This window comes from Anguilla anguilla, chromosome 1 (genome assembly GCF_013347855.1).
Source record: "Anguilla anguilla isolate fAngAng1 chromosome 1, fAngAng1.pri, whole genome shotgun sequence".
NCBI lineage: Eukaryota > Metazoa > Chordata > Actinopteri > Anguilliformes > Anguillidae > Anguilla > Anguilla anguilla.
This window is the reverse complement of record NC_049201.1, coordinates 70,061,073-70,081,308: the sequence shown is the minus strand read 5'-3', so window position 1 is coordinate 70,081,308 and position 20,236 is coordinate 70,061,073. Positions and strand designations below refer to the sequence as shown.

Genomic DNA, 20,236 nt, shown 5'->3' with positions numbered 1-20,236 from the left:
ACCGAAGATAAGTATAGACAAAAGTTTTTCGCAAAAAAACCTGTTTGTTCAACGCATTATTATTTCAGTAACATGCACGCCCGCCGGCACCCCCCTGCACACACACAGCTCCTTACATACCATCAGACTGCAGACTTTGAAGCAGCACAGATACCCATTGGCTGTAGCAGCTCATGCTCTATGTTTTAGTAAATTCCGCACAATTGCAGTATTCCAGTCAAACGCAGTTACATGGACAATAATAAGACAGGGGCATCACTGACTAAACAGCATACCCTACTTAAACACTGGGAAAGAAAATTCAGTTGGATTAAACATATATCTATCAAATATGACTACATAACTCATCCTTGCATGTATATAAATAAAAGGGAATGACTAGTTTCTTGCTGTATAATATAATTTGTGCAATTATAACGCAACCAGTTTTCATGTGATTTACTTTTAAAACGGGTGTTGTGTAACAAACCTCTCAACACAGCATTAAATTATATTCTGCAAAATATATAATGCAGGCATAGAATACATTATTTCTCACATTCATCTCATGACCAAGTACTGAACCCTTTTATGACTTGAAGGGTTCATAATCACTGTTCTCATGGTTAGTTCTGCCAATAGGCAAATACACCCATGCCTGTTATTCTAACCATTGTCAGCTGCGAGAAAATAAACCAGACTTTGGGACAAAGGATTGAGTTTAGTTCAGCTCTCTTTCCCTGCCGAATGTTTGGGAGTGCGGTGCATCTTTCACAGGTGGGGCAGCGCCTTTGTAATCTTGAGCAAGGTACTTAACCTAAATTGCTCCAGTAAACATCCAGCTGTATAAATGGATTGCACGTAAGGACGGTAAGCTGTGTAAGTCTCTCTGGATAAACCCGCCAGCCAAATTTTATGTAATATTTACTTGCCTTTATATATATCTAAACATATTTTCCACAATGTTGTCGATTAATAGAAATCATTATAATTCTGCCAGTATGCAAATGAGATAGGATTACTAATTTCAATCAAGAAAAACTATGCTAGAAGCACACCGCATTCCACATGAAGCCAGCTGTTTGTTGGCATTAGTTCTCAGAAGCCCTGAAAGTGCCTCATACTCCCTCTGGTGCCCCATGTCAGTACTGCCCTGTAAAAAAAGGATATCAATCAGAATAATTTAACTTCAAAGAACATTGTGCATGTCAGGCGGGCATTATTACAGGTTCATGCACAGAATGAAAAAGCTTCGCACCACCCTTTCTTCAACAGCACACATGCTCATTCTGGTTACGTAATGATAAGAGCCATCCAGCAAACGAGTAGTCGTTTGGATACTGCATAGCAGCACCATCCACTGAATTCCAGCTCATTGTGGAGAGGAGGAACCTGCTGCCTCAGCCGCTCTCCCTCACAGTGAGTCATTAACTTATTGCCTCGTGGAGAACTGAGGGGGAGGCAGCAGCATATGCTTCAACAAATGTGCCTCCCTTTCCTACAGTGATGAAGCAGAAGAAAATATGGATAATGAGACAGATAGCGAGAGACAGAGAGGGGGAGGAGCATTCTCAGTGACACCGTAAAACAGACAAAATCATAATGACAAATAAATGAGAGGCTTTCTCTTGGTGTCAGTGATGACAATGCCATTTGTTTGTGTGAGCTGCCTCTATCAACAAAGTCTGTTTAAATAGGCCAGTATATTTGTCACAGATAAAGGACAACAAAGGGGTTGTTGACTTACAGGGGCCCTCAAAAAATATTAGAACTTGGCTGGAACATAGACTGCGTGTGGTTGTGACACCCCCCCCCCTTCTCTGTCTGCCTGCGCTGCTTGTTCCGGTGTGTTTCTTCGCAGGTGCCTGGTGAGCGGAGCAGAGGGTCACTGGCACAATTGGGAGCACCTGTGGCTACGGCTGCAGAGATGTTAAGAGGCACCTGTTTCTGATTTGAAGAGGGCTCTTTCCCCACAGATATCTTTCAGCTTCCGTTTTGGCATTGACTGCTTTTGTTAGCTGTTTTTGGGTTTAAGCCATGCAACATTGGCTCACCGTAGTTTTCACACATCTACCCGCCTACACTCCTAATGGTACTGACTTATACACCCCACACTTGTCTGTCTTTTTTGTTTTTGTAAATTTAGGTTAGCTAAAATAAATTTGACCTTTCTTGTAAAGTAGGTCAGTGTATATCTCCTTTTTTGTCATAGTTGAGGGTTAGGCTTAGGGGGTGCCTACAGGGATTTTAGGCCCTGTGAAATGATCTCATATTGGGCCCCACCTCCTATGCTCTATTAGAGTAATATGTACTCTTGAACCCTGAATGTATAACTGTGTAACACTCAACAGCACCCAAGTGTAGATACACGCCTATAGGTAACAATGTAGGATTTATGATGAAATATGCAAAATCATACTGCAGATATCAGTGAGAATGTGGCATGGAACTGAAATTACACTCCTCTGTTCATTCTGTCACCATCTCCTTATTTCGCTTGAGGCAAAGTCAAATCCCCGACCATCTCTCTACAGAAAACTGCATGACATGACATCCCCTCACGTGGTTTGGGGTAACTGAAGCACACTAACTTGTGTGTGTGTGTCTATATATATATATATTTAACAATCAATGACTAACATGTTTATCAATGACAACAGGGTATGGTTTCAGTTGCTGTTAATATACAATTGATGCGGGCTAAAGCGCGTTTTACTAATGCGCTTACAGTCTGACAAAGAAAAGGCTGACTCATTCAGTGCTATTAGCACAACACCGCGAGACATGCAGCAGGGCAGGCACATTCCATACAGCTCTGAATTATATTTTGTAGATCTGACGACGCTAGCCCTATATTAGTAATTAAGGTCGCAAGCCAGATGCCCAGCTCCTCACTTAAGGCTCTCACATTCGCGCTGACATGTGTCTCTCGCACAGAAAGGGAATGCGTTTGCCCCTTTAACCAGCGAGCACATGTTCACGAGTTGCGGCGGTGGAGATTTGTGAATGAAATCCAATAACTCCGCCTACCGACCACAACTGAACCAATACTTGTTGACAGAGACCGTTTCACCAACCCCCCAAATATTCCAATGACCAATGAAAATCGACAGTGTGTTAGGTCCGTTGCGTAATGAAATTCAACGAGAGAGACCGTTGCACGTTTGCACCACCAGAGTAAATCGTGCTAACAGAAAAAGAAGGGGAGCAAGACGAGGTTTAATGAGTAAATGAAAACATCATTCGACACCAAATAACTCAGCACATAAATATCAAACTGTAATAAAGGTTTAACACACATAGCAGTGTAATGTATTTAACCGACCTTCTACAGTGTCAAATGTAAATAAAAATACGACAGATCTTTTGTGACATTTCCTTTAACTTCATTCCTTTTGGTCAACTTATTTCACAGGGCTAAATGCGTTTGAATAAGGGTTTCATGAACAACTAATGAGTGTTCAGTTAAGCAATTTTAAGGTAAACTTAAAAAATGACACATGAAATTGCAACTTTTTCGGAGAATCCGAGAATTCCCTTCTGCTTTTCCCCCCCTTTCTACTGAAAATGCTGTCGGCTCCTTAAACAAAACCATGCATTCTGCATAACACTTACAACTGACCAGTAATATCTGTTTCCCCATTCCATGGCTGAAGCGGCCTATTTCAGTATGGGGGAACCAGATTTGAATGTGTCCACACGTTCTAGCAGCCATCTCTTAATTTCACTATAGCCAACCAGCTGTGAACGGCTGTGAATTGTGTTTGGTGGCTTGCACTCCACAGGCAGATTGTGCAGGCAGCATTGAACTTCATATCATATAAGGGTGTGGAAGAAAATTATTGTAAAAACTGAAGAAAAAAACAACCCCAATATAAGATGTTCTTTGTTCAAAAGTAAGCCAAAGCTTCAACAAGCCCATTAACAACAGTGCAAGCAGGATGTGTACTGGTAGGACAACAATATCTGTGTCAATATCTAAAGCCAGACTCCAGACATGAGAACATGCTTTTCTTGTAACAGAAAATCGTCTGTGCAAGACAGTTACAGATAGGACATTATAGCACCAGCCTTTGAAAATAGATGTAAAAGTTGGTACAATTTTTAACCGAAGGACTGGTCTTTGGTGCATATACATCTGGTGCATGTTACGCATAAAATGGCATAAAAAGGCTAAAGAAAATGGCTATCATCTTAACAAACGCAGATCAGGAACGTGCACGTACCACATGCACACGTTTAGTAAGATCTTGCCATACACAGACTCAATATCAATTTCTCGTGTGAAGTACAGGCTCCCCCTTGTGTACATTTTGTGAAACAACATAAAAAGTAAATTCTCGCTGTGCCAGTTTCGGAGGCGAATATTACAACATACAAATGTGCTGAAAACGTGTATGTTTAGGAATTATTTCGGTTTTAAAGCGCCTTTTTCGACAATTTAAAACATGCTGAGGTAAATATGCTAAGTTATTCAAATGAATAAGATAACTGGAATCAACACATTTAAAAACGTTTTTAAATCTATGATGGTTTATTCACTGTCTCACGTTATTTACACACCCTGGACAGTTCGCCAGTCCGTCACAGGGCACACACAACATTCACTCACACACTTATACCTATGGGCAATTTAGACTCTCCAATTAACCTAATTTGCATGCCTTTGGAGGAAAGGAAACCCACGCGGGCACGGGGAGAACATGCGAACTCCACACAGTAGGGCCGCAGATTTGAATCAAAGACCTTCTTGTTCTGAGGCGACGATGCTACCCACTGCAACATCGTGCCGCCCTTCTAGATATTTACCAGATATATCTACATGTACATTCATATTGTCGTGCAGCAAACGTCCAATAGCACAGCCAGCTTGAAATTAGCCAATAGTTCAGCCGATTCACCGGCTGTGCAAATATATATTCAAACGCTAGAGGACGCTTATACTATTTTAATTCAACTTGACTAAAAACCTGTCGTTAATGATTAAACTTTGTTTCCTTTTGGGGTGAAGTATCATTAGAAAGTTCAAATGAATCCCTATCCTATTCAACACACGCTACCTCCCTTTCTTTAGTTCTCTTCAATTCCACCCCCTCCCTCTTACTCAGAAACACAGCCCAGTTCATTATGGGGAGATTAGAGAGATCTCGCTGTCAGCTGAATGAATTGGCAACAGATAAATACAAAATTACACAGTGAGACACGAGCACACACACACACACACACACACACGCACACATACTCTCTCTCTCTCTCTCTCTCTCTCACACACACACACACACACACACACACGGCTCAATCCAGTCCTGCCATTATCCAATATACTGTACAAAAATGTACCTATTATTATAAATTTACATTCACAATTCTCGTCTACTCCTACCCCCCACTGTCACCCTGTCCCTCATTCCATATTCCTCTTCCACCCCTCACATTCTTACCTCTCCCCCCCGCACTCACACTCTCCCCCCTCCACTCATGCTTTCTATGCCCCCTACTCCCCCCACCTCCCTCTCTCCCAGTCACCCCTCAGTGTTGAATCAGACGGGTGTTTCAGTGAACGGGACTGGACTGTGCTTCTCGCTGTTCATTTTGCCATTCTCTCTCTGTACCTCTCTCTCTCTCTCTGTCTCTGTACCCCTCTCTCTCTTTCTCTCTGTTCTATTTCTCTCCCTTGCTTTTTCTGTGGTTCCAAGTTAAACTTGCTGTCATTAATGCCAGGAACGTCATCGTCATCATCATCATCGTCACCAACATTCTTCTAACAATAAGTTCAGAAAACAAAGGTGCTTTGAGCGTGTAATCGGTTGAGCTTGTGCATCCATCTATCGGTCAGCCCACAGTCTGCTTCCACTGCTCTGTGCATGGGCAAAGACCACATTATGGACTCTTTTGGGATAGAGATAATTTTTCTGATACTTTTTGGCCAATGGACAAATTGTGCATGTGCTGGTAAGGGAATTATTATTATTATTATTATTATTATTATTATTATTATTATTATTAGTAGTAGTTGTAGTAGTAATAGCCATTGCTATTATGAAAATATAATTATAATTATAATTATAAAAAGACTGTTTTATATACAATGCTATATGTAAGTCCATTGAAAAACATAGCTTGGAGGCATTACTATGTCAGTGTTTTTGGAAGCTTGATTTAACTGATTTCTCTTTCTTAATTTCAGTTACATACTGGACATATACTGGTAAGACTTTAGAAAATGCAGAAACTCTGATGCTGTCAAAATTATTCTAGAACAGGTAGTTTGAGTTGATATCACGTCGATCTGAGTTTATTATTCAGAATGGAAAACTTTACCTAGTTTAACTCAAGGAGCTTTTAAAATAATAATTTACAGGTTATCTCCTTTAATTTAAATTAAAGCTATGCTGTTTTACGTGAATGTTCTCCCGTACATGTCTATGTTACCACTCTGTTATCTGACCATGGCAATCAGTATCTGGCTGAGTGGCTATCCATCACTGTTGCAATGTGTACCAAGGAAGACAATCCCCTCTCTACAGCACTCCAATTGTTTCACCATCGCCTCTCTCTCTCTCTCTCTCTCTCTCTTTCTCTCTCTCTCTCTATCTTGACAACAACCACCCAGTCTTCTCCTCAATGGTGCATCCATTTGACATTCACCATTCAATGTCCGTAGCCACCAAAACACTGTTCTGTATTCCTCATGCATATCATCTTTTGCATGTATACACGCAGCTTCTCTTTTTCTGCCCTCCTCTCTTCTCCCCTCCTCTCCCCTCCTCTCTCTTCCTCTCCTCTCCGTGCTGGCGTTCTTTCCCTCTCTGTCTGTTGTCTGTTGCTTCCAGTTGGCCAGTCTGTTATCCTGGCATCAGAGAAACAGTCAAACAGAGAGAGGTGGGGAGGGCGGGGGGATGAAGTAATGATCAAGGATGGAGGAGAAAGGAGGACAGAGAGAGAAGGAGGGAGGGAGGGAGAGGTAGAGTAATGATCAAGGATGAGGGAGAGAGGAGGAGAGGGAGAAGGACAGCAGCTGATGCATGATGGGAGCACTAGGTAGAGAGTCTGATCTGTACCTGTATTGTAAAGCTGCACAGACCTCAGTGCGTGTACAGCAAAGTCACTCTGCACGTTGTGATGTATGAATATTGCAATATGTAATATTGGGTACTTATACTCCCCATTGCATTGTTGCTGTATTGTATTGTACAAGTCGTTGTACAATTCACGCTGTTGAAATGAACTGCTTACAGATTTTAGCCGCGCACATACTCTCTAACGCGAGTGCTGCTAGTGCGGCTTAGCACGCATCATAATTAGTGTGCGTGTGTGTACTACTGCTTGCGTGTATTTGGGACAGCATGTGAAAGTGTGAAAGGTAGGGTGGCAGTGTGAGTATGTGTGACTCGCTGTTGTCATGGTGATTTCCATGACAACGGCACAGCTATGGGACAAAGTCCCCCCTTTTTGATGTGGGGGGGGGGGGGGGGGGGCAAAATTGAGGGAGGGCACCGCAGATCTTGCTGTGGATGGAGATTGACTAGGCCCCTTTTAATCCCAACAGATTGGGAGTGAACAGAGACCTTCTTAGAGGGAACTTGGATCAACAAGTGGGAATGTGCTTTTCTTTCCTTCAAAATGCAAACCTTTTAAAACTGAACAGCAACCGGCACAGAACATTTTGTTCTGAGCGAAACGTTGGTGCTTGCTGAATTTAAATATTTGCACCAAGGATAACTAGCGTATTTTCCTCATCTGAACGTAATAGTAAAATAGTAAAAAATAGAAAAAAAGAGAGATACTTTGTAGGACAGTGTAAGGCTATGGTCTATTCAGTATCGATAGTTTAAAATGAAATGATTTACAAATATTGTAGAACTTGTAAGAAGAGAGCTTCTGGGTTTAGTCTTGGGAGGACTCATAGCTGTAGCCCGTGAAGGCGGCTTATGAACTGGAGCTAGCGATGGATGTCCAAGACAGGCATAACGATGCAACTAAGCTGTGCCTTGTATGTGACCTGTACAGACCTGTCAATCAATCAACGAATGGACTCCAAATGTCTCATTCATACTTCCCTCTCTATCCCTGCTTTCTGTCTTCTCTCTCTCTCTCTCGCTCTCACTCTGTACCGTTTCTCTCTCTCTCAGACATTCCCACTTTCCCCCTTCCCTTTATTTTTCCCTAACCCCCGAACTTCTCTCTCTTTTTTGCCCTCTTTCCTCTCCAATTAGGCAGGGGGGTGTTTGTGTTCCTGTCACAACAGCAATGTGCAGCCGCATCATCCATGCGTGACTGGGCTCTGATGCCCTCAGTTATTCTTTACGGCGTATCCGTTTCTGATGGCAGCGGCATGCGCTGATCAGTCAGTCTCTTCTCCCCTTCAGCATGCGTTTGTGCTCCTTGCCTTCAGTGGGACTCTGTGTAGTCTTTACATTACATTACATTACAGGCATTTAGCAGACGCTTTAATCCAGAGTGACTTACACAACTTTTTACATAGCATTTACGTTGCAACCATTTATACAGCTGGATATATACTGAACCAATGCAGGTTAAGTACTTTGTTCAAGGTTTCAAAATATGTTCAAGTTCAAACATGTTTTTTTTTAAATAAAGAATTACCTAAAGAATTTAAATATATTAACTTATCTTTTTTCAACTTAATTTTTTTAAACGACCATTCAATCAAGAGCTTTTTAAGGAATTTCTCTCTTTCTTTCACTCTCTCTCTACCTCTTTCCCCCTCTCTCTCTCTCTCTCTCTCTGTCAGGTTCTGTAGGCCAGTCCCAGTGGTCAGAATACTTCCCTGATTGTGGGGGGACCAGGCAATCTCCCATCGACGTGAAGACCAGCCACGCCCGGCACGACCCGTCCCTGCCCCCCGCGAGGCCCCTAGGCTACAGGCAGCTGGGGGAGGAGCCCTTCACCCTCACTAACAACGGGCACACAGGTGACACCCTCTGACTCCGCCCCTCTCTTTTTTCCGTTATCCTTTCGCACTCAGCTGACCATCTGGGCCCTAGCAGTGTATCCTCATGACGAACATCCTTACAGTCCGTACAATACATTACCGAGGCTAAGAAGCCCTACGCTACTGTGCACCACGCAGACTGACCGGCCCTCTCCCTTTCTCTCGCAGTGGAGGTGTCATTGCCCGGGTGGATGGGGCTGGGGGGGCTGCCCTGGCAGTATACTGCAGTGCAGCTCCACCTTCACTGGGGCAGCCGCGGCGGTATAGGAGGGGGCAGCGAGCACACCATCGACGGACACAGCACCGCAGCTGAGGTGAGAGAGGTGCACAGGATCTCACACAGGTATGATCACTCACAGAACCTCACCTGCATGGAGACACGGGTATGATCACTCACAGAACCTCACCTGCACGGAGACACAGGTATGATCACTCACAGAACCTCACCTGCACGGAGACACAGATATGATCACTCACAGAACCTCACCTGCATGGAGACACAGGTATGATCACTCACAGAACCTCACCTGCATGGAGACACAGGTATGATCACTCACAGAACCTCACCTGCATGGAGACACAGGTATGATCACTCACAGAACCTCACCTGCATGGAGACACAGGTATGATCACACACAGAACCTCACCTGCATAGAGACACATGTATGATCACACACAGAAGCACATCTGCAGGGAAACATGGGTATAATTACACAAAAATACATTAACTTTCTAAACATTGTTACTTCTAACAGCACATTTTCTGCAAGTGGACAGAAAGACAGACGGGCACACATACGTGCATACAAATATGCACACATCCCTGACCACACAAACACATGCATAGAACCTGCAACACATGCACACACACTCACACCCTCACACCCAAGCACCTACACACAGACAGACACACACACACACCTACATATACACACACATGCAGACACACTCACACACACACACACACACCTACATATATACACACACACACACACACACACAGACACCTACATATACACACACATGCAGACACACTCACACACACACACACACCCACACCTACATATATATACACACACACACACACACACAGACACCTACATATATATACACACACACACACACACACACACACACGTGAACCAGGTGATAAAAGGCCTGTGCTCGTGCTGCATTGCAGGTTTAGATGTTCCAGCTCTTCTTGGTGCTTGCCCCCATCCTGGCTAAGCCACACTGGGTCTCTATGGGGGAGGCTGAGCCATTCCACTGAGCCCGCTGCCCATCTGTGACCCTACCCGGAATTAAAGAAGGACTTTGAAAAAAGAGGAGGGGAGGGAGAGCGTGAAAGGAGGAGAGGAATGGCTGTTTGTGTCATTTTAAGGAGAAACATCGGTTACGGTGAGAGTAGGCATGATCTGGCCCTAGGGCTTTGGTGGCCTTAAGCAAGAATGCCATTGCGGCCCTAAAGTGCTCCTACATAAAAAATAAAAAAATCTTTTAAATCTTGAATTTTGTGGCCCAGGGGTGGTTGTGGCCCTGAGTGATCACACGCAGAGAGGCCGTTTGTGCCCACGGCTGGTTCTGAGAGGAGGGCAAAGTGGGGGTAAAGGACGCTTTAGCAGAGAACGGGAGGATGAAAAGTGGCAGACGGAGGGGAAGAAAGCGCAGGGGAGAGATCGAGGAAAAGCTGAAAAGGCGCATCGTACGGCAGGCGTGCCATTAAGCGGCGCAGGACTGTGAGGCTGAGAGACGGGAGAACAGCAGGACAGCAGAAAAAGTTGCAAGGTTGGTTATAGAACAAAAAAAAAAACTGGCCTCCCGCTCGAAATCCTGTCCATCTGTTCAGTAACGGGAATGCCAAATGACGCCTCACCTGGGACAGATAGAGGGATGGAAGTGCACTTAGTGACGGAGGGAGAAAGAGACAGAAGGGAAACATGAAGACAAAAAGGATATATTGAAGAGAAGAAAGGAGGGAGATATAAACGACCTCAACCAATAACTGCCTTTCTTTCCCTTTTTGCCGCCTCACTCTCTACTAGTTTATCTGACTCTCTTTTCCTCGCTCTCTCTCTCTCTCTCTCTCTCTCTCTCTCAGTGTGAGAATTTCATGAGTCAGCATATTTTTCAGCTCTCTCTCTCTCTCTCTCTCCCTTGTAAGTTGCCAATATAAACTGTATGAACTAGCAGATTTCATTCAAACTCAGTGAGAGGGATTTTCAGGAGATTAGATGCCGCACACACATGCGCACACACACACACACACACTTAAATACATACAGACACAATAACGTGCACATATCCACTCATACCCATTCTCACTTGCTCTGTGACACACATGCCCACACACACACACACACACCAATAACACACAAAAACATACTCATGCCCCTCCAAGTACACCTTCTCCACCCTGCATATGCGTTCCCACACATTCTCTTCTGTCTCTGTCTCTCTCTTTCTCCCTGTCTCCCTCACACACAGAAAAAACTACACATGGGCCAATACTCTCACCCCACATGCTCTTTAAGGACACAGACTAAGACACACTTTATTTGCTTTCCAGCTCCATGTGGTCCATTATAACTCCGAGCTCTACAGCAACGTGTCCACAGCCATGAGACAGAGGGATGGACTGGCTGTACTAGGAGTGCTCATTGAGGTGCCTTCCTGTTATTTCAGACGTCATGCGCTTGAATCGCTATGCAGCGTAAACTTTGCAATTTCCTGACTTGGCTGTTGTCATCCAGACAGGTGAAGATACAAACCCTGCCTTCGAGAACATCATCAATTACCTGGAGAATATCAAGCATGCAGGTAAAGTGAGCTTGTCCCAGTCTCAGACTGAGCCGTAACTCAACGAGTGTGTCAGTCAGTCAGTGTTTCTATCTGTAGGTTTATGCGTACACTTAAGAGTAAATTATCATCCAGTCAACAGCATCATTGATTATCATTATTGTAGCACGAAAACATGCAGACTTTCGCCGCAATTATGTTTCTTATGCGTTCTGAGGGCTTTCTTGCAGCTGTATTGTTGTTGAAAGTTCATTGTAAGTTCGGTTCAGCAGCATAGACCACACTCAAAGAAACGGTCATCTGCAGCCCGTCACATCATATCACAGCGCAGCGCAGAACCGTCCTCATCTGCGAAATCCCCCCCCCCCCCCCCCCCGCAGGACAGAGAGCGCCCATCCCGGCCTTTGATGTCCAGTCGCTGCTCCCGCTCAATCTGGGACGTTACTTTCGGTACAATGGCTCCCTGACGACGCCGCCGTGCTTCCAGAGCGTGCTGTGGACCGTCTTCGCCGACAGAGTCGCGGTGTCTCACGTGCAGGCGAGTGGCCGGGTTAAAAATTCAAACACGTTGATGAGTAAAACGTATTTCTTTAATAAACATTAATCACCATTTAAAATGCCCAAGGTCTCCCCAAAAGAACACTGCAGGGTGATATTAAACACCTATCTATTGTCCCTTATCTCCAAATCTGAAGCCCTCCATGACCTCCCTGGGTACCAACCCTCTCGTTTTGTCTTCAGATGGCATTCTAAAAACATACTGGCAAAAATGCACATTGTTTGTTATAGGAACTAGGAGGCATAACTGTCACAGCTGTTACCTTTATACAGACGGGGACATCATGCTTCTTGTCACCTGGCATCCAATTCCCACTAGATTACACTTCGAAAACTATACTAACCTTTCAAGGACAGGAAACTTGTTTTAATGATGTATACCTGAAAATGACTTCAGTGACAGATTTTAACTTAGCTTTCTCAAAAACAGTTTCTTTGGAAATACTTCCCTCAAAGGTTATCATATTGCTCCATTCTTTTGGGGGGAGGTAGAGGACTGAAATATGAAATGGCTACGGTAGCCACACTGTACATTAAGTTACTGACCGTGTTACATTTGTCAAGTGTTACATTTACAGGAACTCTTCCCCACATCCAACGTGGGGCTACAAAGCCAGACTAGGTTTACTGGTTTCCTTGAAATGTCACTTGAATTGATATTCTGCCATTGTGCAATGTAATGGCTCCCATTCTTGGCCTTAGGGGCCCCTTTGCATACTGCCCTCATTTAGTTTGACTGGACTGATCTTTGATTGATCTGAATATTTATCTGCATGTGACATAATCTGACAGTAATATGCTTTAAATCATTTGTGTGAGAAACAGTGTCTTCTAATACTGTATGGGCAAACTGCTGTGTGATAAGAGGGCACTTGCCAGTTGCTGCAGAGGAGAGGATGGACTGGTCTGCGCTCTGGCCAATCAATAGAAGAGGTTACGGATGCTGATGTGTACATGATCAGGCATTCCAAAGCTGGAGAGAGAAAGGATAAGGAGCAAAAAATCAAAATAGAAAAACAGTTCAAAGTGAACATATTTTTTAAATTTCTTGACTTGACTGTTTTCACATATTGGTTGTTGTCATGACAATAAACATAAATCCATTGTTCAGTTCAGTTACTGTATTAGTTATTAACTACTTAAACAAGTGAGAAAACACTCAAATGTCAAATGTCATTGGGGCTGATATTGGTGAAGGCATGGAATCTGCCCCCTGCGGATACACAGCCTTGACAAATATCCAACATTGCTACCCCAACATTCCTGTGCGTTAACCCTCCAGTACCCCCATGTCCCCTCATACCCCCACTCTATCTCTCTCACAGATTTTTGAGGAATTTCTCTCTCCCTCTCCTTCTTTTGCTCTCTCTCTCTCTCTCTCTCTCTCTCTGTCTCTCACTCTCTCTCTCTCTCTCTCTCTCTCTCACTCTCTGTCTCTCTCTCTCTCTCTCTCTCTCTCTCTCTCTCTCTCTCCTCAGCTGAGGAAGCTGGAGACGGCACTGTTCTCTGGTCCCGCTGAAGAGTCAGATTCTCTCCCACTTCAGGACAACTACCGCCATCCACAGCCCCTGAACCGCCGGCTGGTCCTGGCCTCTTTCCCCCCAGGTCAGTGCCCAACATCCCCTTAGCGGTCCAATTTCCGGTCACCTCTACATCACCACCCTCCCAGATCGCAGGTGCATTGGCCCACTTCACTGGTTACTAAGTCCACTCCCCTTTCCACTGCAGCAGTGCTGCTTTTTCATGATTGTTTTATTAAATTAGCATTAAAAATGTTATGAAGCAGGTGCTGAAATGCACAGATTTGGAATGCCCTAGTGCTGGAGAGCTGTGTTTGAGCTTTGCGCTCCATCCCAGACTGAAAGGTTGCGGTGTAATAATACTAATAACGGTGGCATTGTTGTACGGAGCGGAGAACTGTGCACACAGGGGTCTGCTGGGTCAGGAGGGAGGGGAATGGAGTGAAAAGACCAAGCAGGACAAGGGTTACAGAGAGAGAGAGGGACGGTGAGAGAGAGAGGAGAGAGGGAACAAGGGGGGGGAGGGGAGAGAGAGACCTATTTGTTTGCTAGTTCACTGATTAGTGTTTGCAAAATCCTTCCACAAACACTGTTCCCATTGTTGCCACACAAGCCTGAGAGAGAGAATGAGAGAATTAGTGCAAAAATATTTATTACTGAATGTTGTTGCAGGACTGCTTTAAGATAACTGGATTGTTGTATGAGAAAGCAAAGCCTTGAGAAAGCGTGTGATTGGACATGCCAAGCATTTATAATCCAGTCTTATGTGCCACTTTGGGGTTATACGTGCCTGTCACACCAGGCCGAACATTTGGGAACTCAGGCTGAATTTCAGTATGCCCAATTTGTTCAGGTTTCATGTTATAATTTACATTTCAGTCACATATATTTTTTTTATGCTGAACATATTAATGCTGGTGCATATTCAAAATCACAAATACTGCTGCATATGTGCACTTACTGAAAAAAATCCACAGAAGGTGTTAATACAGTCTTCAGCATTTCATTTCTCACCTCTACAGCATCAAGCATAATTATAGCTAATACACCAAAATATTAAATATTGAGATAATGGACCTGTTGCTCACTAAATCATTTTTCTTTCTTAACAATTACAGATACAGTCACAACTTACTCTGTTGGTAAGTAGTTGATTAATTAAATGAATCGACGAATAGCGAGAATGTTTATTATCATTACATGTGCCTCTTGCTGTTTGTCTCTAGGTGAAACAATAATTTTGCTCATCATTGTCTTTCTCTCTTTCTGTGCTTTTGTGTGTGTGTGTGTGTATTTGTGCATGTGTGTTTATGTGTGTGTGTGTCACAGGAGAGGTGTGTGCCATTGTGATCGGAACACTGTGCGGATGCGTAGGTCTCGCAGCAATCATACACTTTGTTATAAAGACCATACGGTAAGTCACTGTTTTTGTTGATTATTACCATTATTTCTGTTATCTGTTGTAATAATCCCATTATTATGTGCATTTTTCCTGTTATAGTGGTCCTGAATAACTTTAGCTACACAGAATAATAACTGATGAAATATCCCTGGCTATTTAATGAGAATTATTCATCAAATAGAATTATTCATCAAAGCTTCAAATTTACATTTTTATTTTATGGATATAAGCCATGTTTGTCTATCTTCCAAATTGTTCCCTTTTCAATACTTTATTTATATCCCTCCTGCTTCTCATGCCCTGTTTTCCACAATTTCCTGCTCTCCTTATTTCTCCTTTCTTCCATTCTATTCACTCTAAATTCAGATCAATTTATGCCGATGATAAGGAAACCTAATGTATAACTGAATCATACGGTCACCCAATCAGTGTCTCTGTGTTGTGTTATTTTGATCACATGATTTTGTCGGCGACTGGCTCCCGATCACATGACTCTGTGTCTTGATTGAACGACAGCTCCACCTCTAGTTGGGACGTCCTGCCCAGCGTGAGACCGCCATCTTTGCCCAGGTCACCCTCAAATTATTAACCCACGTCCCGCCAACCCACCTCCTGGCTTCAGTAATAGAGACCCCACGCAATTCCAGTTGAAATAGCAATATCACATGTGCTTCTACAGAATCTTAATCCAAAACTGTAATCTCATTATCCCGAATAATTGTTTAATCGTTTAATCTTTATTTCCTCACCAGTAGTTTACTATAAAGAGTTCCTTTAACAATCTCTTCCCTTTTTCTAATAAGTATTAATTTTGCACACAGAATGCTTATTTTGTTACCCTGTTTCTTCCTTGTCCATATTCATTAGTTTATGTACAATTTCATTTATTTCATTCATGCAATTATTCATTTCATTCATTTAATTTATTTTCCATCATCTATTCCAAAGTAGTTTATATGTTGTTCTTAACGGTAGTCTTAGGGTCTTCATGTAGTGATAAATTTCAGTCACAGTGTATTTTAGGTGTAGTTTATTTACAGTTTTTTAGAGTAGACCAAGCATAACCCAGTTATTGCCAGTTCTGGCATCCATCTATATAATTGTGCAATAAAATTGAACCAGAAAATCTAACACTAGATTACATTAATTATTTGAATTAACAAATGGTCTTGCACAGTGTTAGTATCATTTGCTGTAGGGCCTTCAAGACAAACACACATCGTTTTTCTAAAGCTGTCTGTTAAGACACCCCCATAAATGGCATCATAATGTGTGTCACTTTGCTACATTAAATAATAGTTAGCAATTATATTTAACAAAATTTCATTATTGCTCTTAATTATTGTGATATTTGTAACAAACTTCTTCAGATAAGATTTTGCATAATTTATTTGGATAGTATGCCAGAATAAAAAGGGACATCATATTTCAGGAAAATGACATGGATCTGAGTTATAATAGCTACTATAAATTACAGATCTAAAGAAACTGCAAAGGAGCCAAAACAGGATGTGGTTTTCAAAACGACCTCTGACCCCGAAAAGGAAGAGGCCGCCCCTCAGCCTGACCCCTGACCCCGCACTGATCCCCATGGGCCGCAGTATCTGCTGTCTGATTGCGTGCATGGACTCTCTGCATCTCTGCATGATCAGATCTCTATTCATTTATCTCTGTCATTGAATCACTGCTGTATTACCTTTTCAAAGTCGAACCCATTCTCCCGCTCCCCTTCGCCTGTTTACTCATTTGACTCTGTTTGCCCTGTCAGGCATGCACTGCTTGTAAGTACAAAGGGTAGGAGTAGTGTGCGTGTGTGTGTGTGCGCGCATGCGCGTGTGTGTGCATGTGTCTCTGTCTGAGCTCAATTGTATATATTATATATTTACATCACAATAAACAAGTTCTTTGACTTCAGTCTTTCTCTCAGTGATTTATTTTCACCAGGGCCATATCTCCTTTAGACCAGTATTAATGTGAAGTCTTTTGTGGTATCTGGCAGGTGAACACATCCCAGACTTTGGTTGGTTCGCTGCAGGAGTTTTCTGAAGGCTTGAGTAACACTGCCACCGTGTGGCTTGTTTTTATCATTTCTGGCACACAGAAACTTCAAGAGTAATGTGAAAGGTTTGAAACACATGGTCCAGGACATTGGTCTGACATGAGTATAAAATGTTTGAAGGACAAAATTAATAAATGACAGAGAACATAAAACTCATTTAATAATCAAATAAAATTATATGTGCTCTTCAGTGCACTGTGATAAAACATGAGATTATATTAACATATCAAAATTGTAAACCCAACACTGTCATATTATTGAAGGAAATTGAATTGTTTATAAACTTATTTTGAAACTATTTGCAACCACTGCCATTACAGAGGTGAAAAGAATCATCTTTACTGGAAATCAAAAACCAGTATTCAAGCTGGTTACAGTTTTTTTTTATTGCTAAGACACATTTAATGAAACAATTCCCGTTTTTCTCAGAACTATTAACACAATCCCAAAACTACACATCAATCAGCACAAACCTCAAACATCCATGCCAAACTTAAATTATCTTCTCAAAAGCATATACTCTTCCATCAAAAACTTTGCCTTCAAATGGCACACACAAGCCATTGAAAACACAGACAATGTAGATTACCCATAACACACCAGTGAGATAAATTCAAAGCACTACTGCAAAAACCTTTTATAGCAGTGTGTAAGGAGTTATTTTCTCCTGGTTATTCTACTTATTTTATGGTTTTCAGATTTTGATCTGCAATGTTACACTACTAACAAATGAGGGAGTGTGCAAATTTCCAAATATTTTATCTGTAGTACTGAAAAGTGATGCTGAGTGAAAAGTACTGTACAGTAACCACAACACAGTTGAAGGAACAAAAAAATGTAGTATTTTCAAAGGAGAGTAGCATTCATAAAAGGAACTAAGTATATACAGCACTATAAACAAAAACAGCAATAAAATCTAAAGAACATATAGTCTGTAAATACACTTCAACATTACATAGACAGCATATCCTCTCACAGTAGTACAGCAGATACAATATGTAACATTACAGTAAATTATAGTACCTGTTTTCTTGTCTGAAAGTATGGACAATGGATGCCACTGTGAAACGATGTCCAGCTTCCCTCATCATCATACCATGCACCAGCACATGGTCAATCAAGGTGGCACGTATTTCGTCTGGGACAAATTGCCTCCTGCCTCTTCGTCTCCTTTGTCTTCCTGATCTTTGGACAGCTTGTCCATTTTGTGTCATGGTTCTGTGTTTTCCTGTCTGTGTTTCCCTTGTTGGGCCGCCAGATGGACAGCGCTGGACCCAGCAGAGTTTTTTTTTTTTTTTTTGTTTATCATGCCACCGGGGTGGTGGAGTGACCCGGAGGACTCGCCACCCACCCACCCTCGCCCTTGAGCTTCCCAGCGCCTGGGGCGGACGGTCACGGAGGCGCCGTGGTCGGGCTGCCTCCCGGTCGGCCAGACCTCCAGCTGCCCAGCCAGCGGTTCCCGGCCCTGCGTCATTCGAAGGGTCTCGACTGGCGATCTTTCCAGGGCCCGGCCCGCGGGGGTCCCGCCGGTCCCGTCCGGCTGCCCAGCCGGGTTCCCTACGGCTGGGGTCCGCGTTCCTGTCTCCTGCCCAGCTGGGTTCCCTACAGCTGGGGTCTGTGTTCCTGTCCCCTGCCCAGCCCAGACGGCAGGGGCCTCGGCCTGCTACGCCCCAGGTCTAGGAGGGGCCTGCACCGCCTGCTCGGCCCCAAGTCCAGGAGGGGCCTGCACCGCCTGCTCCGCCCCAAGTCCAGGAGGGGCCTTCACGGCCTGCTCCACCCCAAGTCCCAGAGGGGCCTTCACGGCCTGCTCCGCCCCGAGTCCCGGAGGGGCCTTCACGGCCTGCTCCGCGTCCCAGAGGGGCCTTCACGGCCTGCTCCGCGTCCCGGAGGGGCCTTCACGGCCTGCTTCGCCCCGAGTCCCGGGGAGGCCTTCACGGCCTGCTCCGCCCCGAGTCCCGGAGGGGCCTTCGTCGGCCAATCTGTTCTCCCGCCTGTCTGCCTGTCTGTCGGTGTGTCAGTCTGCATGTTTCTTGTCATGTCTGCCCATTTGTCAGTCCGTGTGTCATAGTTCACCCCTCTCCTTCCCTCTCTGTCTGTCCCTTAGTGTGTCTATAGGTCTTGCCGTGTGTCTCCCTGCCTGCTTGTCCCTTTGTCTATCCTTATAGGTCTCCCGGTGTTCCTGTCTGAGTCCTGTTCCCCCGTCCGAGTCCAGTCCCGAGTCCTGTTCCCCCATCCAAGTCCAGTCCCGAGTCCTGTTCCCCCCGTCCGAGTCCAGTCCCGAGTCCTGTTCCCCCGTCCGAGTCCAGTCCCGAGTCCTGTTCCCCCGTCCGAGTCCAGTCCCGAGTCCTGAGTTCCCCCTCTGTCTCGTCCCAGTCCCGAGTCCTGTCTCCAGCTCCCACCCTCTGTTCACTCCCTCCCCGGGTCGGCCTCCTGGGACGTCAGGAGCTGTCCCTTGGGGGGGGGGGGGGGGGTACTGTCATGGTTCTGTGTTTTCCTGTCTGTGTTTCCCTTGTTGGGCCGCCAGATGGCGGCACTTCTGTTTTGTGTCCTGCTCCCCCCTGTTAATTGTATGATTGTTTCCAATTGTCTCGTGATTCTATCATTGTTCCCACCTGTGTCTTGTTATCCCCTCCTTTTTTGGTTTGATTGTTTTTTGAGTTCACCTGTGTCTTGTTACCCCCTGTCTATTTAAGTTCTTTGTACCCTTGACTCGGGTGCTGGTTCCTTGTGTTTGTTCCTACGTATGTTTGCTCAAACCGTATGTACCTACCTGCGTTTTTGACCTGTTTGTGTTTGTTTGCCCTTGTACTCTGCCTGCCTGTGTTCTGCCCTACCTGCGTTTTTGAGTTCCTGTTGTTTTCTGTTTTCTTAGATATTTTTTGAGTTTGTGTTTTTGCCCATCGTGGCCTTTTCTGTTCCCTGCTTGTTTGCCTGTCCTGTAAGTAAAGTCTTTGTTAATTTTCCCT

At 44.1% G+C, this 20,236-nt stretch overlaps 1 protein-coding gene across 2 annotated transcripts; it reads left to right on the top strand.

Moving 5' to 3' along the window:
- The first annotated feature begins 5,511 nt into the window (after positions 1-5,511).
- ca14 (carbonic anhydrase XIV) lies at positions 5,512-17,125 on the top strand. 2 transcript variants are annotated; one of them, XM_035405301.1, is made up of 12 exons: positions 5,512-5,931; positions 6,167-6,187; positions 8,735-8,914; positions 9,104-9,249; positions 11,502-11,597; positions 11,686-11,752; positions 12,112-12,269; positions 13,768-13,894; positions 14,928-14,951; positions 15,139-15,223; positions 15,728-15,781; positions 16,689-17,125. In XM_035405301.1, exons 1-12 carry the CDS (start codon positions 5,844-5,846, stop codon positions 16,783-16,785), a joined length of 1,143 nt encoding a protein of 380 aa, XP_035261192.1. In that variant the 5' UTR covers positions 5,512-5,843; the 3' UTR covers positions 16,786-17,125. The 2 variants fall into 2 exon arrangements, with proteins under 2 accessions (XP_035261192.1, XP_035261202.1); XM_035405311.1 differs by lacking the exon at positions 15,728-15,781.
- Positions 17,126-20,236: the final 3,111 nt, after the last annotated feature.

Coding starts and splice junctions, on each gene's coding strand:
- ca14 (XM_035405301.1), top strand. CDS start 5,844: ATGGGCAAAGACCACATTATGGACTCTTTTGGGATAGAGATAATTTTT. Junction 5,932..6,166: donor GACAAATTGTGCATGTGCTG/GTAAGGGAATTA, acceptor TCTTAATTTCAG/TTACATACTGGACATATACT. Junction 13,895..14,927: donor CCTGGCCTCTTTCCCCCCAG/GTCAGTGCCCAA, acceptor TAACAATTACAG/ATACAGTCACAACTTACTCT.